The sequence below is a fragment of the Pongo abelii genome, chromosome 1, assembly GCF_028885655.2.
Source record: "Pongo abelii isolate AG06213 chromosome 1, NHGRI_mPonAbe1-v2.0_pri, whole genome shotgun sequence".
NCBI classification, from domain to species: Eukaryota; Metazoa; Chordata; class Mammalia; order Primates; family Hominidae; genus Pongo; species Pongo abelii.
The window spans coordinates 226482650-226509291 of record NC_071985.2 but is presented as its reverse complement, the minus strand read 5'-3'; the positions used below and the strand labels follow the sequence as shown (position 1 = coordinate 226509291).

General features: G+C 44.2%; 1 protein-coding gene across 10 annotated transcripts in view; it reads left to right on the top strand.

Moving 5' to 3' along the window:
* Positions 1 to 26642, top strand: part of CAMTA1 (calmodulin binding transcription activator 1) — a 979133-nt gene that overhangs the window by 932706 nt on the left and 19785 nt on the right. For 4 of the 10 annotated variants that reach the window (XM_054557095.2, XM_054557099.2, XM_054557097.2 and 1 more), the window contains 9 exons: positions 9009 to 9160; positions 12900 to 13096; positions 13487 to 13565; positions 13808 to 14123; positions 14512 to 15035; positions 21571 to 21758; positions 22575 to 22821; positions 24442 to 24513; positions 26495 to 26515. In XM_054557095.2, the coding sequence (XP_054413070.1) occupies positions 9009 to 9160; positions 12900 to 13096; positions 13487 to 13565; positions 13808 to 14123; positions 14512 to 15035; positions 21571 to 21758; positions 22575 to 22821; positions 24442 to 24513; positions 26495 to 26515 (1796 nt within the window). The remainder of the gene's footprint in view (positions 1 to 9008; positions 9161 to 12899; positions 13097 to 13486; positions 13566 to 13807; positions 14124 to 14511; positions 15036 to 21570; positions 21759 to 22574; positions 22822 to 24441; positions 24514 to 26494; positions 26516 to 26642) is intronic. The other 6 variants (XM_054557106.2, XM_024253799.3, XM_054557098.2 and 3 more) reach the window with 3 other exon arrangements.

Sequence of the window (26642 nt, the reverse complement as noted above, 5' to 3'; positions counted from 1 at the left end):
GATTGACTAAATACATAAATAAATAGGGACAAATCTTCCTTACAGGAGAACTCCAAATAATATATGTAGATACTCCCCCATCTGCGAGGTGGAACTTAGTTACCCTCTTGTTGTTGGAACTGGACTTAGTGACTTAGTTCCAAAAAACGGAAAGAGAAAAATTGTAACTTCACAGTAGAGAAATGTAGCAAACATTGCCTTAACCAAATGATGGAGGCTGACCTCACCAGGACATCATTATACCCTCTGATTGTATGTGATGAGCAGGGCACCTCACCTCTGATACTCTTCCTAAAAACCCAGAACCCAGTCTAAGGATTAGAAAACACCAGGCAAACCTAAATTGAGGGATGTCTCCAAAATACCTGACCAGTATTCTTCAAAACTGTTAAATTTTTTTTTGGAGACAGAGTTTCACTCTGTCACCCAGACTGGCAGGCTGGAGTTCGATGGTGTGATCTCAGCTCACTGCAACCTCTGCCTCCTGGGTTCAAGTAACTCTCCTGCCTCAATCTCCCAAGTAGCTGGGATTACAGGTGCCCACCACCACGCCCGGCTAATTTTTGTATTTTTAGTAGAGATGGGTTTCACCATGTTGGCCAGGCTAGTCTCAAATTCCTGACCTCAGGTGATCCACCGGCCTCAGCCTCCCAAAGTGCTGGGATTACAGGCGCGAGCCACTGCACCCGGCCTAAAACTGTTAAAATCTTGAAAAGTAAAGGAATATGGAGAAACTGTCACAGATCCAAGGACACTAAGGAGACTTCAAAATTAAACACAATGCGGGATCCTGGGTTAGATCCTGGAACAGAAAAAGGACATTCATGGAAAGAGTGCGAAAATCGGTTTCAAGTCTTTAATTTAGCTAATAGCTCTAATATACCAATACTAGTTTCTTAGTTTTGACAAATGTGCCATGGTTACATAAGATACCATGTTAGAGGAAACTGAGTGAGGGGCATATGGGAACTCTACGAGCTTTGCAACTTATCTGTAAATCTAAAATTACTCGAAAAAATGTTTAATTTTTTAACCATGCTCCCATAGATGGGGCTGGGCAGAAGGCCCCAGTCTAATAGCTCAGGCATAAGAGAGCCATATTCCTTCAAAAGATTGCATGTATGGGCCGGGCGTGGTGGCTCACACCTGTAATCCCAGCACTTTGGGAGGCCGAGGTGGGCAGATCACGAGGTCAGGAGATCAAGACCATCCTGGCTAACATGGTGAAACTCCATCTCTACTAAAAATACAAAAAATTAGCCGGGTATGGTGGCGGGCGCCTGTAGTCCCAGCTACTCGGGAGTCTGAGGCAGGAGAATGGCATGAACCCGGGAGGCGGAGGTTGCAGTGAGACGAGATGGCACCACTGCACTCCAGCCTGGGCGACAGAGTGAGACTCTTTCAAAAAAAAAAAAAAAGATTGCATGTATTAGTTTATTTCATCCTCACAAACAAGAAGGGATATATATATATATATATATAAAAATATATCCCCATTTTACAGATGAGAAAATTGAGGTGCGAAGTGGGAATTATTTTTACAAAGTCACACAGTGACAGGATTAAACCTGGGGCTCTTATTTCTACTCCAGTGTTCTTTGCAGTGTCTCAGAGCTGCCCAGGCTAAAACTGCTGCTTCCACAAAAAAGGAGTGCAGGGAGAAGAGATTCATGAAGAGAAGCTTTGAATGAATCATGAGCCAGACGGTTGCTACGAAAGCCATCAGAATGATTGAGTTTTTGTCCGGGGATTTACATGCGCGTGCATATCTGGAAGGTAGCGGGAAGGAACTACTGCATGAAGATGAATGTATCCTTCCTCATTCCCTGGAACCATTCAGGAAAATAGACTGCTTTAGAGAAACACGAGAGGCGGAGACAGACACCTGGAAAGACAGCCCATGTTGTCAGCTGAGTAAAGGACAAAGTAATAAAGAGGTCAGATGCAATGGGAATGGTAGAGGAGTACTTCATACGTTGCAGACAGCAGTGCAGGTGGCTGGGTTTTAAATCGTTTTCAAGTATTGCCTGGTCTGAGTCTGGTCTTGAGTGAAAATGCTTGAGAAGAAAATGTGCACCCAGTTATTGTCAACAGAGCTACTGCGGATGGCTCTGGCATGGTTCACATGAGGTGATGCCTCACGTACCCATGCTAGGTAGGAATCTCTGCTTCTGTTTGAGCAGGTGGTTCTGGGATCATTCTTAACAGGCACTTGGGTGGAGGAGACGGGAGTCATTCTTTCACTGTGGAAACAGGCCAGGGTCTTAGGGCAGCGGTTCTTGAAATGTGGCCCTAGACCAGAAGCATCAGAACTGCCTGGGACCTTGTTAGCAATGCAACTTCTGGGTCTCACTAAGACCCACTGGACCAACACTCTGGGAATAGGGCCCAGCAGTCTGTCTTAAGAAGCCCTCCTAAAGTTTGAGACCTCTGGTCTAGAAGAATGGTCACTGGGATGAGCAGAAGCCCCCCTCTAGGGCAGCACACAGCCTCCAGCCAGGAACAGGCGGGTGGGTCACACACACAGACTCACAGCACACGGCCTCTAGCAGGGAACAGGCAGGTGGGTCACGCACGGAGACTCTGCCACTGGAAGGGAAGCTGAGACTCACACCCAGAGGTTCTGCACCAGAAGTAAGATTATTCAGAGCTCACCTTGCCTGAGTCTAGATCCAGGAGTTGTGGGACTTACCCAGGGGGGTTAAGAGTTGGGGAACCTCAGCCCAGTTGACTATTTTGTATCATTTGATACTTCCTTGTCTGTCAAAGGATTTTTTTTTGCTTTTGCCTTTTCCTACTCTGCGCTGCTCTTCCATGCCCTCAGAAAGTTTATAGTTTCGCTGGGGAGGACATGGCTGATAGCTCAGTGTAGTTCTGGGTCTCACATTCACCTATACACCCCGCAGGGTATAAACTATGTGTATTTATTTATAGCCTTCTGTGTGGCCACAAAGGTTTGGTCATTTTTCCCACTTGAAGGTAGGGTATCATTGCAACTAACTTTTGTGATGTTTGTATTGATACCTAGAAAGCTCTAAGTAGGTGGCTCTTTATACTGTTTTTTACCGAAGCATGTATGTGTAGAAATGTTATGTAAATTTTTATTTTCTTGGGTAAAATGCTTAGAATGGTGGTGTCTGTCTCTGGATTATGCGTCTGTCATCCTCATGTCTTCAACAGGAGGCCAGCCTGTGTTACTAGAAACAGGCCTCTGTGCACCTCTTTTCCGTACCCTTGCCCAGAGTTCACCCGCTGCAGCAAATATAGAGTGTCTGTTCTGTGATGAAGCAGGAACTTGTTCTTCCGGTGCGACAGATATAGCCTAATATTTCAGGATGAGAACTAAAAATCTCAGAACTGCCAGGCAGGAAGCGGAGCTAGAGCAGCTGGCTTTCTTTGCGGGGACCTCTGGAGCCTCCTGTGGCCTTGAGCCACCTCTGAGCCTCATGTGCCCATGGAAACTTGCACTTGTAACTTTCCTTCTGTGCAGAATTTTCTCCCGATGGAGTAGTTCAGCTGCTGCACTCAGACTGTCCTAAGGACATCTACTTGGAAGCCCTCAAAGCTGACCCTGTTGTCTTTGTTTGAAGCATCATGGGTGAGAACTAGGACCAAACTCATCAGCCCCTAAATCTACGCATTATTCCCAATTCCCTTTCTCTGCCTTGTATTATTATTATTATTATTATTTTTTTTTGAGATGGAGTCTCACTCTGTCGCCCAGGGTGGAGTGCAGTGGCGCGATCTCGGCTCACTGCAAGCTCCGCCTCCTGGGTTCACGCCATTCTCCTGCCTCAGCCTCCTGAGTAGCTAGAACTACAGGTGCCTGCCACCATGCCCGGCTAATTTTTTGTATTTTTAGTAGAGAGGGGGTTTCACCGTGTTAGCCAGGATGGTCTCGATCTCCTGACCTTGTGATCCACCCGCCTCGGCCTCCCAAAGTGCTGGGATTACAGGCGTGAGCCACCACGCCCGGCCTTTGCTTTGTATTAATTTAAAACTCCAGGTTTGTTCGGGCTGCAGAAATTATCTGTTGGTCAACAAAAGAGGGCAAGGATATTTTCACTGCTGTTCTAAGTACTCCCTACTGCCTGGTACATAGTAGGTGCTCCAGTGAATATTTGTGCATGAATAAGTGAATCTTTCAAATGTACTTTTTTACTCTAATGTAATCAGAAATTCTTCTTTGCTTCTAAGTAATTGTATTCCCTGTGTCCCATAATCACACACAGCATACAGTCAAAGCAATGCACAGCTCTCAATTTGCCAAATATTTCATAGTGTTTTAATTATCCTGATAAAGTTGTAAAACCAAAACAAGCATAAAGGTGTTGCTTTTGGCTTGCTAGTGTGGAGATGTAAAGACCATCATTTTATCCATCTAAGCCTTACAACCCCAAGAACTGGGCCCTGGCCCCGTGCAGAGGAAAGGACACGTGAGGAGAAAGTCTCTCTGAACTTGAGCAGTACAGTGCAACAGACCGCACTCCCTGGGTGCCAGCTCAGTCATTTGCATTTGAGATTGTTTTTTATTTTAATTATCACTGGCTTCCCCTTTGGAATTAAGAAGCTCAGAGATGCCGTTATGCATGATATGATTTTGTTAAGAGGCACATAATTGCTTCTGAGTATTTTCATGAAGTGCTTCTCAGAGCAGCTTAATATCATGCACTCATGGCATAGCAACAGGGAATGCAGCTGGGGAACAAAAGCTGGTCACCTCTGTGGCACACACAGAGTCACTGTGACTGTTGGAGGAGTTGACCGGGCGATGCCGTGGGCAGGGCCTGACTCAGTGATGTCAGGGAAGGTCTGTTTCTGCGGTGTCCGTGCTTGGTGGGGGGATGGGCAGGGGACAGCTGATGCGGGGACTGCACTGCAGCACACTGCAGCACAAAGCCACCTCCACGGGCAGCAGGCAGGCTCGCTCCAGGCTGACCACAGCTCAGAGAGCACCTTTGGTGCTTTTCTGCCCCTTTGTCTGTCACGGGATGTTGATCTTGGCCACTCAGTTGCAGATTGGTTCCAGAGTGCTCTAGAGTGCTCTAGAACAAGTGAAATGGATACTGAAAACTCGTTAACCAGATGCAAGATTTGTAGACTTGCAGAAGAAATCACAGATCTGTGGCTATGGAGGTTTAAAATTCAGTCAAGTCATTTCAGTGGGATGCATGATGATCTCCGAGTAGGTTCCGAGACAAATGGTTGTCTGGCTTAGCAGCATTAGGAATAAGCAGGGGAGTTTATAATATCCCACAAAGGGCAACTGCCATGCTGCTCGGAACTGAACTCTAACTGAAGAGTCAACTGCTTAGGCTTCAGACGGAAGAGACCTGTGATCTGCAAGATTTCAGGTTTCTAACGGAGAGGCATGGCATCTGGAATAAAGACACCAGCGCCACCTCTGTAGTCATCTTGTGTTTTCTGCTGGTGGTCCCAGGATGAGAATGGCCGTGTGCAGGTTACCCCACACAGCGTGTATGCAGAGTTACTTCCCTGCGGGGAGTTGCCACTGAGTGAGACACTTAGTGGCAGGATCCTCCAAGTTTACATATGTCTGTCCATCCATAGTTGTGCAATTGGAAGGAAGACGTTATTTTTCGCTTTAAAAGAGGAAGTATCTTTCTTGCATTGTTGTTCCTGGAAGTAGTTTATTAGAAAATAATATGAGGAATCTTTTTTTTTCTTTTTTTTTGAGACAGAGTCTCACTCTTGTCACCCAGGCTGGAGTGCAGTGGTGCCATCTCGGCTCACTGTAACCTCCACCTCCTGAGTTCAAGCGATTTTCCTGTATCAGCCTCCTGAGTAGCTGGGACTACAAGCGTACACCACCACACCCGGCTAGCTTTTTTGTATTTTTAGTAGAGACTGGGTTTCACCATGTTGGCCAGGCTGGTCTTGAACTCCTGACCTCAAGTGATCTGTCTCAGCCTCTCAAAGTGCTGGGATTATAGGCGTGAGCCACCGTGCCTGGCCAGAAAATAATATCAAGATTCTTAAAAAGCAGTCTTCCTCTTGCTTTTGTGTTTTAGTAAAGTAAAATCACTTTGATCTGAAGTGAAGACTGAACTGCTGACTGGGTATTGACTGTCTTTTGAGTAAAGCTAAGCTTTCTGGAGAGTGAGAATATTGTCTCCTTCTGGTAAGACTGCCTTATGCCTGTGCATCTTCTCTTCCCATCACCCTTCCTTCTTCTTGGTGTATCTGGTTATACTCCCAGCCCTGGGGCCAGACAGATGGGTTATCTCCATGTGCCTCAGTTTTCTCATCTGGAAAATGAGGATAATAACAACACCTACCTCACGTGATGGTTGTGAAGAGTAAATGAATTAATATCTGCACAGTGATGCAGTGGTGCCTGGTGTGCAGGAAGCATTCTGTGAGTGCTCTCTCTGCCTGTTGTTTTCTCTCACATGGAACCATCGTACGCTTTGCTCGCTCGTCTTGGAATTTATAGTCAGGATGGTAAGGAGTGGTGATAAAATATTTCTTCTCCAGATTATCCCTTTGCATGATTCAGATGACTGTATTTTGAAAATAGTTATGTTCTCAACAGTTGGAGGAGAAATATGTGGTCACAGCTGTTCAGTCAGCTTCCACAGACATTGACTTCATTTGTCTAAAGATGATGGTGATGGCAAGCCTGCTAACCTAGGATTTATCATGTTCTGAGCACTTACATAGATTAACAGCCCTCTGAGGTAGGCGTGACTACTGTCCCCATTTAAGGGTTGAGGAAACGGAGGCATGAAAGGTTTTGTTCTAAGTTCAAAGCTACACAGCTATTATATGGCAGAGCCAGGGCTCTGCACAGCCATTCACTGTCTGACTCCTGCACACCTCCAGCTCTATCGTCTCCTGCTCTCCCTCCCTCTGTGCACCAGCCACACGGTCTTCTGCTCCCTGAAAGCCCTGCCTCAGGGCCTTTGCATGTGCTATTACCAGGCCTCAGTTCTGGACATGTTTGGCTCGTTCTCATCATTCTGATCAAACTGAAGTGTCACCTTTCCTGACTTGTCTAAACTCCATCCCCATCCCATCCCTCCTTATTACGTTATCCTGCCTTCTTCACTTACCAAGGTCTGCCTGTGCTAGAGCAGGGAGAGACCTCCCCTCTTTGCTATTGAATATCTGGCACAGTGTTCCTTAAAATTTGTGAAATGTGGCCAGGCGTGGGGTCTCACGCCTGTAATCCCAGCACTTTGGGAGGCTGAGGCGGGCAGATCACTTGAGGTCAGGAGTTCAAGACCAGCCTGGCCAACATGGTGAAACCCCGTCTCTACTAAAAATACAAAAAAAAATCAGCTGGGCGTGGTGGCACGTGCCTGTAGTCCCAGCTACTCAGGTGGCTGAGCCAGGATAATCGCTTAAACTCAGGAGGCGGAGGTTGCAGTGAGCCAAGATCATGCCACTGCACTCCAGCCTGGGCAACAGAGTGAGATTCCATCTCAAAGTCTCAATCTCTCTCTCTCTCTCTCTCTATATATATATATATCATATATATTTAACATATATATGATATATATGTCATATATTATGATATATAAGTGTATATAGATATACATATATGAAGCGAGTATGGGCATGATTGATTTTAACATCGATTTAACTCCTCTTATGTACATGGATAGGCGACCCAGTTCTAACATGTGTATGCTTGTGTGTGCACACACGTGTGTGTAAATGCAGGAATGTGGAGAGACGTGTTCTAATCGTAGTAAAGTGGTACAGAATCACAACGTGTTTTCTCTTTGAGTTTCAATCCTAGCTCCAACAGTAATTCCTGTTGTTTCTCTGATGTAGAAGTGAAGTACCTATTTATGTTTGTCTCTGATGAGACATGTGTTAAAAGAAATGCGGGGCTGGGCACAGGGGTTGACGCCTGTAATCCCAGCAGTTTGGGAGGCCGAGGTGGGCAGATCACGAGGTCAGGAGTTCAAGACCAGCCTGGCCAACATAGTGAAACCCCGTCTCTACTAAAAATACAAAAATTAGCCAGGTGTGGTTGCAGGCATCTGTAGTCCCAGCTACTTGGGAGGCTGAGGCAGGAGAATCACTTTAACCCGGGAGGCAGAGGTTGCAGTGAGCTGAGATTGCGCCATTGCACTCCAGCCTGGGTGACACCATGAGACTCTGTCTCAAAAAAAAAAAAAAAGAAATGTGTCTGGGTATGGTGGCTCACACCAGTAATCCCAGCACTTTGGTTCCTTGAGCCCAGGAGTTCAAGACCAACCTGGGCAACATGGTCAAACTCCCATCTCTACAAAAAAAAAAAAAAACAAAAATTAGCTGGGCATGGTGGTGCACACCTATGGTTCCATCTACTGGGGAGGCTGAGATGGGAGGATGGCTTGAGCCTGGGAAGTGGAAGTTACAGGTAAGCCTAGATCACACCACTGCACTCCAGTATGGGCAACATAGTGAGACTGTCTCAAAACAAAAAAGGGTGTAATAGTCTCAGGCACTGAATGATGCTATTCCTGAAATAAATTATAAAAGCTAGAGCTTGGCTCAGGAAATAAAATTTAAAACAATTTTTTTTTGTAAAAACTCAGTGTTTTGGTAAAAGATATACTACCTTTTTTTTTTTTTTTTTGTCTAACATACCTTCCTTTCTGGCTGTAATTGCTTTCTTCTAGTTTAATTTAAATTGTATTTATTTATTTGACTTGCTCTAGAGGGCTCTCTACCAGATCTCATGTCAGGGTTTCCGTTGGGGAATTTGACAAAGAAACTGGGGGTCAGGAACCTGAACCTCTTTTTGATCTTTGACAATAAGAGAATTTCTGGTCTTTTATCCGAGAACTTTGGGCTGCTGAAGATGCCACCATCCTCTGTGAGGTGACAGACTCACGATCATGCTGGGGAATTCTGGCCTGCAGAGACCTCTCTGGTTTGGTGAAGTTACGGACAGCATTTGGATGGTGGTCCTGCAAGGCTGGCAAGGCCACATGTTGACTGCTTTTCTTCCAGAACACAACCTCACTCTTCCTCCTGCTCTGCCCTAGATAACCAGTTCAGGATGTCCATCCTGGAACGACTGGAGCAGATGGAGAGGAGGATGGCTGAGATGACGGGGTCCCAGCAGCACAAACAGGCGAGCGGAGGCGGCAGCAGTGGAGGCGGCAGCGGGAGCGGGAATGGAGGGAGCCAGGCACAGGTACGAGGCGGTGCTGATGCTCATCTCCCATTTCGCTTCATGTTTATGGATTGGCGAGGCAGTGGATGGATCACAGGCCTCTTCTCTGCTGCTGATGCTATCCCTGTATTCAGGCAGAAGGCCTGAGGGAGTACTTTATGGTACCTGTGCTTTTAAGCATTATAATCTGTGCAGTATGGAAGAAGCCTTGGAATGTGGAGCTTCTCAGTTGTTTACCCACCTAATCCTTAAATTATTTCTATTAATCTCAGAATTCACTACTAAATTACAGGGCAGTGGGAATTAAGGACAACCAATTGAAAAATAGAGGCTGGCTGGGCGCGGTGGCTCACGCCTGTAATCCCAGCACTGTAGGAGGCCAAGACGGGAGGATTGCTTGAGCCCAGGAGTTCAAGACCAGCCTGAGCAACATACTGAGACCCTGTCTCTATTAAAAAAAAAAATTTAAATTAGCCAGGCATAGTGGTACATCCCTGTGGTCCCAGCTACTCAGGAGGCTGAAGTGGAGGATCACTTGAGCCCGGGAGGTTGAGGCTGCAGTGAGCCATGATTACTCCACTGCACTCTGACCTGGTCAACAGAATAAGACCCTGTCTCAAAAAAAAAAAAAGCCAGATAGTGATTCAGATCTGCTAGGGTTCAGAATTAATTTAGAATCTTCCTACTTTCTATTCTGTATTTTACCCCTATCTTAAGTATAGGTATAAAACATAATTGAATTCAGTAATTCATAAGCCTTTTATAAACTCAAGGTCAGTATGAAAAGAGCCCAGAGAAATTGTTTATGTAATGATTCAGTGTAGAATGACATTATACATTACAGCGTCTTTCACAAACTTTCTGTAAGTTCCCTGAAGAATGTATGATATTGCCAAGTACGAGTAAATTACCAAACATTGTTTCAGAGTCCCATTGGTTTTGAAGGCTTTATATACATTTCATTTACGAAGTTCATTTTGGGGAAGTCTCCCAGGGAGAAATTATTTCTCAGGGGACCCTAGAGATAAATTTAAAGGAACTGGTGGTATTTCTTATCTCCACTACTCAGTCGTTGCAAAAAAAACCTCAAATCATGCCCCCTCTTTCTCTTCAAGACAAATGATGATTTCCCTTACACGGTTGAGTTTTTAGGTGGATATTTTTGGTTTTATGAACCTCATAAATATCAAGTTTAGTCATATTTTAAATAATAATAGGTTAAAAGAGCATCATATGCCACACCCAAAAAGCTAGCCTCCTTCCTCCTCACGTTTTCATATTGCTCCCCCCCTGTCTTCAGAAATCAGCAGGAAAGAAACGACTTGGCACACAGTAAAATATTATTAAGGCTAAGATAGGCTTTTTTTTTTTTTTTTTTTTTTGACATGAGGTCTTGCTCTGTCGCCCAGACTGCAGTGCAGTGACACAATCTTGGCTCACTGCAGCCTCTGCCTTCCAGGTTCAAGCGATTCTCCAGCCTCAGCCTCCCAAGTAGCTGGGATTACAGGCATGGACCACTATGCCCAGCTAATTTTGTATTTTTAGTAGAAACAGGGTTTCTCCACATTAGTCAGGCTGGTCTCGAACTCCCAACCTCAGGTGATCCGCCTGCCTCGGCCTCCCAAAGTGCTGGGATTACAGTCATGAGCCACCGTGCCCGGCCGATAGTACTACGTTTTATAAAAGAAGTAATCATTGTTTAATTTACCTCATGGCTCACATAAGAGATTTCCTTAAAATACTTTTCCTTTCACCAACAAAAGTGGCATAAAAGGAGTGGTATGTAATGTCATTTTAAAGCTCAACCGCTATGCAACTGGCTCAAACACTACGCAGCTGGCCTAGGATCTCATCCCATATTAACCACTACTGAATATCCTTTCATCAGTTTACGTTGCCTTCAGTAAATGTCTGTGTTTGCCATGCAGGATAGAGACATGGCAGTTTTTGTTTAATACAAAAAAAAAAAAATTACCTCTTCGTTCACTCTGGCCATTTCCATGTGCTCATGAATGTGTCTGGTGTATGTAGAATGGCTGTGCCTTGGCCTTTTGAGTCAAGGTCAGTTTGCGGCATGTTGGGATCACCTAACTCTGCTCCTGTAGGTGTTTTTACAGCTTTGAGGAGGCTGAGATAACAGTCCTATCATCTGCCTTTTTTATTTTGGGAGGCATTTTTTCCACATTTAAAAATAAAAATCAGTGAGGAGCCATAGTATTTCTGTAGTAAGTAAAGTTTATGGAGTTTATTGCCAGAATAAAAAGTGCTTTTTAAATAACACCAGAGATACAAATTAGCCTAGAGGTGCCATTTATTTGGGGGAGTGTTAAACATAAAACTGGTATCACGGAGACTCAGATAAGCTGTTAAAGTTACTAACTTTGATTTTATTTTTCTTCCGTTACAACTGGTTCATAGGAAGTAACCCATGTGGTTAAAATTAGTAAACTTCTCTTTCCTGTAGCCCCTATTGTTATTAATAACACTTAAATTTCAAGATCTCTAAATGCTTTCCTCAGTATCCTTTTTACTTTACACAAAGGACTGGATTATTATTGGATACTTTTAGTCATTTCTTTAAGGAAAAAACAATCTGCATCTAAGTGATCTAATTTTCCTTCAGAAGAAGCAAGAAGCTGGGCGCGGTGGCTCATGCCTGGAAACCTAGCACTTGGGAGGCTGAGGCAGGCAGATCACTTGAGGTCGGGAGTTCGAGACCAGCCTGGTCAACATGGTGAAACCCTATCTCCACTAAAAATACAAACATTTGCTAGAAATCGCTTGAACCTAGGAGGCAGAGGTTGGAGTGAGCCAAGATCATGCCACTGCACTCCAGCCTGGGTGACAGAGCGAGACTGTCTCAAAAAAAAAAATAAAAATAAAAAAAAGAAGCAGCAAGAGAGTGAAAGAGCCACTATACCCACCAGTGGAAACATTAGGAAAGCTACTGTGCTCCACTGTCTCACAACACTTTACTGCCTACAGGAAGGCTAGAACCACTTTTTTTTTTTTTAAGGCTGTGTACACTTTCCCCAAGAAGAATCGGCATGAAGTTCCTAATCAGAGTGTCAGCCCTAATAGATAGACTCGTGTCTTTAGAGCTGTGGACTTCAGAGAACTGCTACTGAGCTGAAGCTAAGCACATTCTAGTCTCAATCTCATGGATGGTTCTTGGGGGTTTGGGTTTTTTTTTGTTGTTTTTTGAGACAAGGTCTTGCTCTGTCACCCAGGCTGGAATGCAGTGGCGTGATCACAGCTCACTGTAGCCTCGACCTCTCCAGGCTCAGGTGGTGATCTTCCCACCTCAGCCTCCCGAGTAGCTGGGATTACAGGCACCCACCACCATGCCTGGCTAATTTTTGTATTTTTAGTAGAGATGGGGTTAGGGTTAGGGTTGGCCAGGCTGGTCTTGAACTCTTGACCACAAGTAATCTGCCCACCTCAGCCTCCCGAAGTGCTGGGATTTCAGGCATGAGCCACCATGCCCAGCCTAAATTTTGTACTTTTTGTAGAGACAGGGTCTCACCATGTTGCCCAGGCTGGTCTCAAACTCCCGAGCAATCCTCCCACCTCGGCCTCCCAAAGTGCTAGGATTTCAGGCATGAGCCAGCATGCCCAGCCAGTGTTTCTTTATTTTCAGTGTTTTATGTTTTCCGTTGTGAGTTTCTAATCATAAAGCATTTGTTTCCCCTACATCGAAGCGCTGATGGGGTCGAGGGCCTTTAGTCCTGAGGTCGTAACGTGCGCTTTTTCGTGACAGTGTGCTTCTGGAACCGGGGCCTTGGGGAGCTGCTTTGAGAGCCGTGTGGTCGTGGTGTGCGAGAAGATGATGAGCCGAGCCTGCTGGGCGAAGTCCAAGCACTTGATCCACTCAAAGACTTTCCGCGGAATGACCCTCCTCCACCTGGCTGCTGCCCAGGGCTATGCCACCCTAATCCAGACCCTCATCAAATGGCGGTAAGGCTGTGGTGCAGCTGGCTGGGGTTCAGCCTTGCACGTCCTCGCTCACATTCTTCCTGAGCACTGCCACCCGTGGAAGAAATCTACCCGTTCAGTCCACTTTATAGCCGGTGAGCAAAGGGCTTTGTCCTTGGACAGTTTCCAAGGGAGTTTTATAAACTTCTTCCCAAGAAATACCCAGAAAGATAAGAATTAAATGTTGGACTTGTTATTTTCTTTGGACCCCTAGCCAAATGGAGCGTCCACACTGCCCTGGGACTCTGTCTCTTCACCATGGGGATGTTATATGCCTAGCTGGGTTTCCTCTTGGTGGGGTTTTATAATATTCTGGTGTTTCCTTTTAACGGTGATGAATAGCGTGGTAATTTCTGGTGCTCTCCCTTATAGTACAAAGCACGCGGATAGCATTGACCTGGAACTGGAAGTTGACCCCTTGAATGTGGACCACTTCTCCTGTACTCCTCTGGTAAGGAATGGGTTCCTGTAGCCCCCGTCGCCATTCTTCCAGTGTGGCATAGGATTTGCCTAGTTCCCACCGCTGTCTCTTGCTGACACGTCATGTTTCGGAGATACTTTGGAATGGGAATCTTCAGTGGCCCCACCGAGATTGCCAGCAAGGACCAGTTTGTCAGTTGGCAGCAATGGCAAGAGTCAGGTCTGGTCTTGACCTCTGATTGAGAACACTTGCTGTGTCTCCCTGTCTTCTAGATGTGGGCGTGTGCCCTAGGGCACTTGGAAGCTGCCGTCGTGCTGTACAAGTGGGACCGTCGGGCCATCTCAATTCCCGACTCTCTAGGAAGGCTGCCTTTGGGAATTGCCAGGTCACGGGGTCATGTGAAATTAGCAGAGTGTCTGGAGCACCTGCAGAGAGATGAGCAGGCTCAGCTGGGACAGAACCCCAGAATCCACTGTCCTGCAAGTGAAGAGCCCAGCGCAGAGAGCTGGATGGCCCAGTGGCACAGCGAAGCCATCAGCTCTCCAGAAATACCCAAGGGAGTCACTGTTATTGCAAGCACCAACCCAGGTAAGAATTCAGAATCATGACATCTCAGAGCTTGACAGAGATCCCATTTGCTTTCATGCAGCTGCCCTCAGCAGAGTCCATAGGATAGTCACATACATTTCAGATTTTTTGTTAATGTTTCTGATTTTTCTTTAAGAATGCCTAGTACTGCCCCCTCCCCCAGTACAGAAAAAAGTAGCAAAAGTTCTATGTTCATGCAAGAAATACATAATTTTGGAGGAGGATGATCTGAATCTGATGTATGCTACTGGGGATATTTAAATGTTAGGGACGTGTCTTGAGTTCCGGCTTTGCACTTTGTGTCTCTCAGGCATAGAGAAAGTGTTGATTCTTGAGGATTCCTAGTTGTATCTCCTGTCCTGACTATCCTTTCTACTGTACTTTTCAGAGCTGAGAAGACCTCGTTCTGAACCCTCTAATTACTACAGCAGTGAGAGCCACAAAGATTATCCGGCTCCCAAAAAGCATAAATTGAACCCTGAGTACTTCCAGACAAGGCAGGAGAAGCTGCTTCCCACTGCACTGAGTCTGGAAGAGCCAAATATCAGGAAGCAAAGCCCTAGTTCTAAGCAGTCTGTCCCCGAGACACTCAGCCCCAGTGAAGGAGTGAGGGACTTCAGCCGGGAACTCTCCCCTCCCACTCCAGAGACTGCAGCATTTCAAGCCTCTGGATCTCAGCCTGTAGGAAAGTGGAATTCCAAAGATCTTTACATTGGTGTGTCTACAGTACAGGTGACTGGAAATCCGAAGGGGACCAGTGTAGGAAAGGAGGCAGCACCTTCACAGGTGCGTCCACGGGAACCAATGAGTGTCCTGATGATGGCTAACAGAGAGGTGGTGAATACAGAGCTGGGGTCCTACCGTGATAGTGCAGAAAATGAAGAATGCGCCCAGCCCATGGATGACATACAGGTAAAAAGCAGGGACAGGGTAAGCCTGCAGAGGCCAGTGCGTTCCAGTTGCTGTGATCTTTACGGTCCGTTTCCGAAGTTTGTGTCATTTTCTTCCCGGCAAAGGCTTCGAAGTCTGGTCTTGTGCAGAACATCGTTGGAGTATCTTCTTTCCTTGGGGCCACATTTTCATTCGGTGAATCAGGCACCGGGAATAGGGCCTGAATACCAGTGACCCCGGTCTCAGCAAAGCCTTCCCTCTTTGTACCAACTCCTCAGAACTCACTCAGGACCCTACAGTACGTCATCTGTGTCCTCCTTGCATTTAGTTGATTGATTTCACTGTTTTAAGTACTAGTTAGAATATAGTCAAGGCCTAAAAATTGCTAGTATAGGAAGCCCGTGGAAGATTCTGAATTATCTGAGTGACCTTGATCAGCATAGCTATCATCTAGCCATTGTAAAGGGCATATATGGCCTGAGGCTCTCACGAGGGCAGTGAAATACTGCTAAAGCTGATAACTGACTGCCCTTATAATAAATCTAGAAATTCCAGAATCCTTTTAGGACCTTAAACTTGTTATGGACTAAGACAATATGTATCAAAATAAACTTGACATTAGGCTAATAAGCAAATTCCATGTATTAAAATATGTAGGGGAGGACCATAAGGGCAGCCTAAAAACATGTTTGACTTCCTCTCTTTCCAACTTCCCATTGATGCAACCTAAAACAAATGTAAAACGGAAAAAAAACGACTCAGAATTCAACAGGGCACCCATGCCTGTAGAAGTGATACAAGGAGAGGGAGGTGTGTGGAGGAGATCACATGTCCTGGTCAGCACATCTTGGGAGAGGCCTGATTTCTGAACCATTCCTGCTCATTGCATCCCAGGGGCTCCTTCATGCCAGCCCTCTGTTGTTTGCAGAGGATGAGAAAGAAGCTTGCGTGCTCACCAATGTGTTCCCATTTCTGGGGAGTTGCCAGGGGCACCACTTCTGACCTACAGTATTAGTCCATTCTCATGCTGCTGATAAGAACATTCTCCAGACTGGGGAATTTATAAAGAAAAAGAGGTTTAATGGACTTACAGTTGCACGTGGCTGGGGAGGCCTCACAATCATAGCAGAAGGCGAAAGTCACATCTTATATGGTGGCAGGCAAGAGAGAATGAGAGCCGAGTGAAAGGGGAAACCCCTTATAAAACCATCAGATCTCAAGAGACTTCTTCACTACCACGAGAACAGTATGGGGGAAACCACCCCCATGATTCAGTTATCTCCCACTGTGTCCCTCCCACAATACATGGGAATTATGGGAGCTACAGTTCAAGATTAGATTTGGGTGGGGACACAGCCAAACCATATCACCTACCGACCACTGCAGTTTCCCTACCACAACACATGGGAATTATGGGAGCTACAGTTCAAGATGAGACTTGGGTGGGGACACAGCCAAACCATATTACCTACCAACCACTGCAGTTTCCCTACCACAACACATCGGAATTATGGGAGCTACAGTTCAAGATGAGATTTGGGTGGAGACACAGCCAAACCATATCACCTACCGACCACTGCAGTTTCCCTGCCACAACACATGGGAATTATGGGAGCTACAGTTCAAGATGAGATTTGGGTGGGGACACAGCCAAACCATATCACCTACTGACCACTGCAGTTTCCTTACCGCAACACATAGGAATTATGGAGCTACAGTTTAAGATGAGATTTGGGTGGGGACACAGCCAAACCATATCACCTACCGACCACTGCAGTCATGGGGAGGACTGCCCAGAAAAATCAAATAATGTTTTAGACAAGAGGCTAGTACATTTCTTCTATAAAGAGCCAAGTAGTGAATATTTTTAGGCTCTGTAGGCCATACAGACTTTGTCCTAGCTACTTAATTGGCCCTAACAGCACCAAAGCAGCCTTAGCATTAAACGGAGGAGTGTGGCTGTTTCCTAGTAAAACTTTATTTACACAAACAGGCAGCTGGCTGAATTCAGCCTGATATCGTTTGCCAAATCCTGTTTTACACAATTCCTGATGGAACCCACACCAGACACCAAAACTGAGCAATCTAGAACTGCATTTATAAATATAAATATCTAGGAATAAGTCAGATTACATCGAAAATCAGCAGCTCAAAAGAGGGGAACCAATTGAGCATCGAGAACAGTGCCGCCCACTAGACCTTCCCACAGTGGTGGACATGCCCTCTATCCATGCCACCCACCGTGGGAGACACTTGGTGCCACATGTGGAATCGGGCACTCGATCAGCATGGCTGTCGTCTAGCCATTGTAAAGGGCATGTGTATGAAATATAGCCAGTGCAACTCAGGAACTGGGTTTCTAATTTTATTTAAGTTTAAATAGCCATTGGATAGCGCAGCTTTTTAGAAAGTGGCCTTCACTGAAACAAGAGTTCATGCAGGAAATAGAAAATAGCCTTTAAAAAATCCACTTCCTATTTTCACAGATCTGTAAGAGAATAACATCTTGCCAAATTAAGAGCATGTGTCTATGAAAAAAGCAGCAGTCTAAAGAAAGTTTTGTAGCCAAATGAGAAGATAACACTTAAAAATAATGAAATAATTTTAGAAAATGGCAAAATCATTCATAGAGGAATGAACAATCAAACCAGTAAAACTGAGCAATTATTGATAGTGTGGTATATGTGAGAGGCATTTGTTAGGAAGGGACTCTAAATAGAAGATGAATAATGTTTAAACAGTCTCCTAGAACTAAAATTCTAAATGATTTTAACAAAACCAGGGAGGGTAGGGAAATGAAGAGAGTAAAAGTGTATGAAAGCTCTCTGGTTCAGGGACAGTAATAGATTTTGTTCCGCTCGTGATATAGATAAATGTGCACTGGATAGGATGAAATATGCTAATTAGAAATGTCAAGTTAGTAGGTAGCATAAAAATGGGCTACAGAAGGACAGGTGCAGTGAGTGGCTCATGCCTGTATTGGCATTTTGGGAGGCCAAGGCGGGAGGATCACCTGAGTTCAGGAGTTCGAGACCAGCCTGGCCAACATGGTGAAACTCTGTCTCTACTAAAAATACAAAAATTAGCCAGGTGTGGTGGCGGGTGCCTGTAATCCCAGCTACTCAGGGGGCTGAGGCACAGGAATTGCTTGAACCTGGGAGGTGAAGGTTGCAGTGAGCCGAGATCACGCTACTGCCTGCCTGGGTGACAGAGCAAGACTCCATCTCAGAAGGAAAGAAAACAAACAAAAAACAGGCTACAGAATTTCTAAGTCATTGAAGGGGAAAAAAGAAAAATTTGGCCCATCTGGAAAAAGTTCAGGAATGGTAACAAAGGAAAACGTAACAATAGAAATCACAGGAAACAGAGGAACATTTTCACATGTGATTCATTCACACTTTAGGAAGTGATAATTCCATTAAAAGGCAGATTCTTGGATTTGCTTGTTTTTGGTTTTTTTGTTTTTTGTTTTTTGTTTTGAGACGAAGTCTCGCTTTGTCACCCAGGCTTGAGTGCAGTGGCGCCATCTCGGCTCACTGTAACCTCTGCCTCCTGGGTTCACGCCATTCTCCTGCCTCAGCCTCCCAAGTAGCTGGGACTGCAGGCGCCCACCACCACCCCTGGCTAATTTTTTGTATTTTCAGTAGAGAGGGGGTTTCACCATGTTAGTCAGAATGGTCTCGATCTCCTGACCTCGCGATCTGCCCGTCTCGGCCTCCCAAAGTGCTGAGATTACAGGCGTGAGCTACCATGCCTCGGTTTTGTTTTGTTTTGTTTTTTTTAATAAAAGCAAGATATACTATATACTACTTGTAAGAAATACAATCAAAATGAAACAATGAAAATGAAATGATAGATACAGCTGTAATAGATAAACGACTATAAAAAGAAAGATAAAAAGTACAATTCAAGTCAAATTATATATATGTGTGTGTATATATATATATACAGTTTATCAAGAAGATATGACAGTTATAAACTATTGTGTACCTAGCACCATAACCTTGAAACATTACAGCAAATACTAGTAAATACAAAGAAATGTGGACCCACAATCACAGTATGCTACTAACACACGTTGCTCAGAATTTTTTAGATCAAGTAGATATGAAAAGCATATGAACAAGTTGAACAACAAAATCAGAAGGCTTGATTTAATATATATTTACTATATGATAGATTTAATATATGATATATATAACTATAGGCATATATGTAGTTAATACAAATAGCAACTACGTATATAATTGTTCTTTTCAGATGTCCAAGGCACGTTTATGAAAACTGCTCATATACCAGGACACAAAGAAAATTTGAATAAAAATCCAAAGCTACCCATTTAAAGGCCGTCTTCTCTGAGCATAATCCATGAAATTTAGAAATGAGTGACTTGACTTTTCAGGTCCAACTGCTGAGAATGTTACTTAAGATGTTTTTACATTGTTACATGTTTATAAAATGGAGGATTTAGGAAAGTGATTGTAGAGTGATAACCTTTTAGGCTTCAGAAATCCCACCTGTTAATATATTTGAATACTTTCATGGAAAAAGAATAAAGGCAAGATTTACTTCCTACCATTTGAGTCACAAATCAAGACAGCCAATAGAGAAGGTGAAAGAAAGCTGCAATTTTTTTTTTTTTTTTCTTTTGAGACAGAGTCTTGCTATGTCACCCAGCCTGGAGTGCAGTGGTGCCATCTTGGCTCACTGCAACTTCCATCTCCCGGGTTCAAGCAGTTCTGCCTTGGCCTCTCTAGTATCTGGGATTACAGATACTGTAAGAAAACACTAGGCCTGCACCACCATGTCTAGCTAATTTTGGGGTTTTTTTTGGGTAGAGACAGGGTTTCGCCATATTGCCCAGGCTGGGCTTGAACTCCTGAGCTCAGGCGATCCGCCCGCCTCGGCCTCCCAAAGTGCTGAGATTACAGGCGTGAGCCACCATGCCTGGCCCAATATGTTTTTCTTAAATTTTTTATTTTTATTATTATTACAAAAACTAATTATTGTTCTTTGATGAAAATTTATAAAATTATCCACAATAAGCATTTTTAACAGCTTTATTGAGGTATAATTTACATATGATAAAATTGACCTATTTTAAGTGCTCAGGGGACGGCTTCTAGTAAATATATACAGCTGAGCAACCATCGCCACAGTCCCTTTCTAGAACACTTCCATCTCACTGCACAGTGCCCTGTGCCCATCTGCAGTCCGTCTCTGCCCAGCTTTAGGCAACCACTGATCTGATTCTATCCCCAGAGGTTTGCTTTTTCTCGACATTTCATATAAGTGGAATCATACACCATGCAGCCCACTGTGGCTGTTTCCACTTAGCAGGATGTTTTTGAGGCTCCTTCATGTTGCAGGAGAAGCATTTTGTCACCTTGTATAGTTCCATCAAGAACATTTTCAGTTCACTTAAGAACCCGAAGTGCTGTTTCAGTTGCCACTCCTAAGAGGTATGCAAGGACGTTTTTAAGAATCAGTCCACGTCTCTGATTCTCATAAAGAATATCTTAATCCAGACCAGCTTTGAGGGTTCTTTTTTTCTTTTCTTTTTTTTTTTTTTTTCTGAGATGGAGTCTCACTCTGTCGCACAGACTGGAGTGCAGTGGCACGATCTCAGCTCACTGCAAGCTCCACCTCCCGGGTTCACGCCATTCTCCTGCCTCAGCCTCCCGAGTAGCTGGGATTACAGGTGCCCGCCACCACACCCGGCTAATTTTTTGTATTTTTTAATAGAGACAGGGTTTCACTGTGTTAGCCAGGATGGTCTCGATCTCCTGACCTCGTGATCCACCTGCCTCGGCCTCCCAAAGTGCTGGGATTACAGGCGTGAGCCACTGTGCCCGGCCTCTTTTTTTTTTTTTTTTTGAGTTGGAGTCTCGCGCTGTCACCCAGGCTGGAGTGCAGTGGCGCGATCTTGGTTCACTGCAACCTCCGCCTCCCAGGTTTAAGTGATTCTCCTGCCTCAGCCTCCCGTGTAGCTGGGATTACAGGCATGCACCGCCATACCTGGCTAATTTTTGTATTTTTAGTAGGGACAGGGTTTCATCATGTTGGCCAGGATGGTCTGGAACTCCTGACCTCAAGTGAGCCGCCCACCTCGGCCTCCCAAAGTGCTGGGATTACAGCCACTGTAACCAGCCTAGACTGGGGTTCTCTAGGCCAGGCAAAAGGGGGTGGTTAGATATTGGTTATGTAACTAATAGTGACATCTTGTTAATATTACAGGTTACTCTAGAACTGCCCAGTGTCATTAATTGGTTGACCCTGAGAGTAGGGAGTATAAACAAGCCAGAAGTTCTCCAAGACTGGACTGAAGGTTTGGGGCCAAACTATAACTTGGAGATAATCAGGTCTCAGGATCTCAGCACATTTTGGTGTGTTATGTTATAACCTTAAAATGATATTCGATTGCATTGGATTGAGGTGGAAGTCTGCCCTCCTGCCTTATTATTTTTTTCTCTCCAAGGTGAGGCAGGGGAGGTAGACCTGGATAACTTCTAAGGTTCGTTTCTAACCTTAGTGTTCTGTGATCTTCTGACTTCAGGTAAACATGATGACCTTGGCAGAACACATTATTGAAGCCACACCTGACCGAATCAAGCAGGAGAATTTTGTGCCCATGGAGTCCTCAGGACTGGAAAGAACAGACCCTGCCACCATTAGCAGTACAATGAGCTGGCTGGCCAGTTACCTAGCGGATGCTGACTGCCTGCCCAGTGCTGCCCAGATCCGGTGAGTAAAGTTACGGGTGTCACTACCCAGGATAGATTCCCAGATGTAACTGGAGGCAGGGGAGGCTGACTGTATTTGATGAATGCCGTGTCATAGAAAACCATACCAAGGAAGGAAGGAAGCATTAGGACAAGCTCTGTTGCCACTTTCAAGGCCCAGCTCCTATTCCACCTCTCCCATTTTTTTTTTTACTGCTATCAGAGCATAAGAGATCGTGTTAAGCCGGGCGCGGTGGCTCATGCCTGTAATCCTAGCACTTTTGGGAGGCCAAGGCAGGTGGATCACCTGAGGTCAGGAGTTTGAGACCAGCCTGGCTAACATGGTAAAACCCCGTCTCTACTAAAAATACAAAATTAGCCGAGCGTGGTGATAGGCGCCTGTAATCCCAGCTACTTGGGAGGCTGAGGCAGGAGAATTGCTTGAACCCAAGAGGCGGAGGTTACAGTCAGCTGAGATTGTGCCACTGCACCCCAGTCTGCGCAACAGAGCCAGATTCTGTCTCAAAAAAAAAAAAAAGAGATAATGTAGCATAATGTTTCCCCCTAATTCAGCTGCAGTTTTCTAAGGGCAGTAGAGTGTACTGCTACTAGGTTTTAGTATTTAGCATAGTACTAAAGTCATGATAGGTGTTGAGTATGAACTTACTCAATCGAAGGACACTGGGTATGTTTAGCAACTTGCCTAACTGAATGAAGACATGCTCCTAATTGCCCACAGTGGCTTCTGGCAGATACCATCTTGGCTCATTCATTAATATCTAATGGATTGTGCAAATCAATCATTAATCTGTCTCTCCTTTTTCTCCTCTTGTTTCAGAAGTGCATATAACGAGCCTCTAACCCCTTCTTCTAATACCAGCTTGAGCCCTGTTGGCTCTCCCGTCAGTGAAATCGCTTTCGAGAAACCTAACCTTCCCTCCGCCGCGGATTGGTCAGAATTCCTGAGTGCATCTACCAGTGAGAAGGTAGAGAATGAGTTTGCTCAGCTCACTCTGTCTGATCATGAACAGAGAGAACTCTATGAGGCTGCCAGGCTTGTCCAGACAGCTTTCCGGAAATACAAGGTAAACTAGAACAGAACCTTTGTTTTGTGACATTCTTAAGATCAGAGAGGACAGATGAAAGTCAGAATCATGCGAATGAAAACATTTACCATTTCTTTTTTTCCTTGGAATTTGTAGAATTTTTTTGGAAGTCTCCAATTTATTAAGATTCACTGTATAACATATCTGTGTGTGTATCTGCTTTGTAAAAATATTTTATGGTAAAATATTCATAACATAAAGTTTGTCATTTTGTCTATTTTAAAGTGTGCAGTGTAGGGGGCATTAAGTATATTCACAGTGCTGTGCAACCGTCACTGCTACCCATTTCCAGAACTTTCTCATTCTCCCAAACCATTTGCTTTTAACAACCAATTTTTAAACAGTTAAACGTGAAATTTTTATCAAATGTTTACAAAGTTCCTAAAGCACCTTCATAGAAGAGTTTCAGAAGCGTAGTCTTCTCAGTTATCTGAGGCATAGAGAATTAACTGGCTGGGACAAGGGCCCGTCCATGGTTAGGCCAGGGCAGGAATGGGGCTCTCCCGGCACAGAACAGTGCTGATTTTTCTTTTTCTTTTTTTGAAATGGAGTCTCATTCTGTTGCCAAGACTGGAGAAGTGCAGTGGTGCAATCTCTGCTCACTGCAACCTCCACCTCCCAATTCAGGTGATTCTCCTGCCTCAGCCTCCCAAGTAGCTGGAATTACTGGCGCGTGCCACCACACCCGCCTAATTCTTGTATTTTTAGTAGAGACAGGTTTTCACAATGTTGGCCAGGCTGGTCTTGAACTCTTGACCTCAAGTGATCCGCCTGCCTTGGCCTCCCAAAGTGCTGGGATTACAGGCATGAGCCACCGCACCTGGCCTTGATTTTTCTATTCTACCTTGCCATCCTGAGTACAATATCTCTTTATTATTCCTTAAAACAAATTTCATGAGTTTATAGAATTTTTAATTAAAGTTATTAATGTCACATTAAATAATTCTCAGAAGCTTCAGTAAAATAATATTAGCCAATAACGTAATGGCTGTCACCATGTCAACATACTGTTGGTAATGATAATGCCTGTTATTCAGTTAATATAAAGTAAGGTGACCCCTCTGCTGCTAGGAGGTCATGACCTAAAGCAGGGGTTTTCAACTGGAGGCCTGGGAACTGACTCCAGGCAGCCGCTGAACTCCTAAAATTAAGCAGTAAAGCTTTTTCTATGTGCATTTTTGGTGGGAAGGGGACCCATGGCTTTCTACAGATTCTCAAAGTAGTCTCTAACCACTCCCAAAAAGGTGTTAAAAGCCATTAATCATTGATCCAAAAGTAAAGTAGTTGGGGTTATCTTAGGAAAGATAGTTGAGATCTGGCAAGACAAACAGTACGATGGCTAATTTGTTAAATACTTTAAAAAGGAATATATTTTTAGTCTGCTTAACATTCCAATATCATAGTTTTATTTAGAAGCAAGGATAGTCTAAGGTTTATTCTATAAATTCATTTTTCTTCATTTATAATTAATTATCAATATTTTTTGGTAAACCTGGGATCTCAACTCAGAGGAGGTGCATTAAATGAGTAGTAATGAAAAGCTGACATTTCTGGTAGTTAATCATTACTGATTTCTTTTCTCCTTACTTTACCCTTAAGGGCCGACCCTTGCGGGAACAGCAAGAAGTAGCTGCTGCTGTCATTCAGCGTTGTTACAGAAAATATAAACAGGTAAACCTCAGTTTTGCACCACAGAAGGGAACTGTGCCCCACCCAAGGCCACTGAGGATCTTCGTGTGCAGTTTGGCTAAAGAGCACTGCATCTAGTACCTCATTATAGAGACTTAATTTGTTTTTTCGTTTTTTTTTTTTTTTTTTTTGAAACAGAGTCTGGCTGTGTCGCCCAGGCTGGAGTGCAGTGGCACGATCTGGGCTCACTGCAACCTCCACCTCCCAGGTTCAAGCAATTCTCCTGCCTCAGCCTCCTGAGTAGCTGGGACTACAGGCATGTGCTACCATGCCCAGCTGATTTTTCTAGTTTTAGTAGACTCGGGGTTTCACCATGTTGCCAGGTTGGTCTTGAACTCCTGACCTCAAGTGATCTGCCCCCCTTGGCCTCCCAAAGTGCTGGGATTACAAGCGTGAGCCACGGTGCCCAGCCAGAGACTTAATGTGAACTGCCATGATAAAACAAACAAACAAACAAAAAAAAACAGGGGAAGCCACACATGATGGTGTGTGCCTGTAATCCCAGCTCCTCAAGAGGCTGAGGCCGGAGGATCTTCTTGAGCCCAGGTGTTGAAGTCCAGCTTGGGCCTCATCTCTGAAAAAAAAAAAACAGAGGAAGACAAAATAAAACCATCTGCAATTAGACTTGCACCGCAAAAGAGTTTTTGTCCAAATTTTTGGTCTTTTAGTAATATTATCTACCTGAGATACTGGTCTGATCCTAACACCAGTATCTTTGCAGTGAGGATCCGTGGTCCAATACTTTGATAAACTCCCTAGTAATTAGAACTGTAGGGAATCCAGTGTGTGATAGGTGATTGGAGAAGGTAAATGCTGGCTATTTATTACCTTTGAGTTTGAATTATATAAGGTATTTAATCTTTGGCCATTTTCCTTTCAGCTTCTTATCCATTTTAAAATGAAGAATTGTTAAAATCTTTGAAAATCAGAAGAAGCTCAGAACATCTTAAACTGCTTTTGTGCACCTTAGTTAAAGGTGCAAGAAGATTATCTAAGTACTCTTTCATGCAGTATTTCTGTTTGCAAACCAACTTGTAGGGTTATGTAACTAGTCAGATGGGAAAGGGAAGGCATATTTTTGGGGCAGCTAGTATGTACTAGATTTTTTAGGTGCCCCATCTCATTTCCTTTTTACAATTATTTGAAGTAAGTAGTATTTATTTCCAGTTTACAGATGAAGAAGCTGAAGCTCAGAGAAATTACATGAATATTAGGCCTTTCTCATCATCAAGGTGGTTATAAAATATTAAAAATTGCCTAATGGAGTTTTGACTGGTTCACACGATAAAATTCAGGCCTGTCAGTAGATTCTAGCACCTTTTATCAGATTGTGCTTTAGGTAGTTATAAATTTTTATTTAAGGAATAATAAATTCTAATATGTGTAATGGTCACATAGAAATTAGGGATTCTATTACCTTGTCATAATCCAGGACTTGCCTCAATTTCTGATACGGGTTGCCGTTTCTTCAAGCTTCTCTAGGATTAAGCCCTATTAATGGGGGTGGGGTGACGTCTTCGGCTTCGAGCCAGTTGAGTTCATGATCCCAGAAAAGGAAGGTTTATTGTGTAAACGCTGACACCACAGTGCCTGTAGCTCTACAGCAGGGAGCCGCACTGGCTTCTGTTTGGTGAGCAGGCTTCCTGGGAGCACAAGTGATACACAGAATGAAGGTTTCAAGTCTGTGATTACAACAGGTATTGATTCCAAAATATGAGTTTGGTTTTTTTTTTAAAAAAAAAAACCCTCCCCAGAAACTGTCATCTACAGCTAGGAAGACAGAAGGCATTATTTTTGGAAAGAGTAACAACTATAAAACAAATATTTTGGAAGACGGAAGGCATTAATATAGCCAGGTTGCCTTTTTTTTTTTCTTGGTTGGGAGTTTTATTGATTCTGGTTTTTAATTTCATTATATTCAGCAATGTAACATTAATCTTGTATTTTCTGTTTTTCCCCCAAGCTGACATGGATAGCCTTGAAGGTAATGATACACCCAAGCCCTCTCACAAACCATTCCACCAGAGTCACAAACTTCACACCCATCACCAGCTACAGGGAGGGGCCATTAAGATGGCACAGTCACGGAGTAAACATATCCCCCTTGCCAG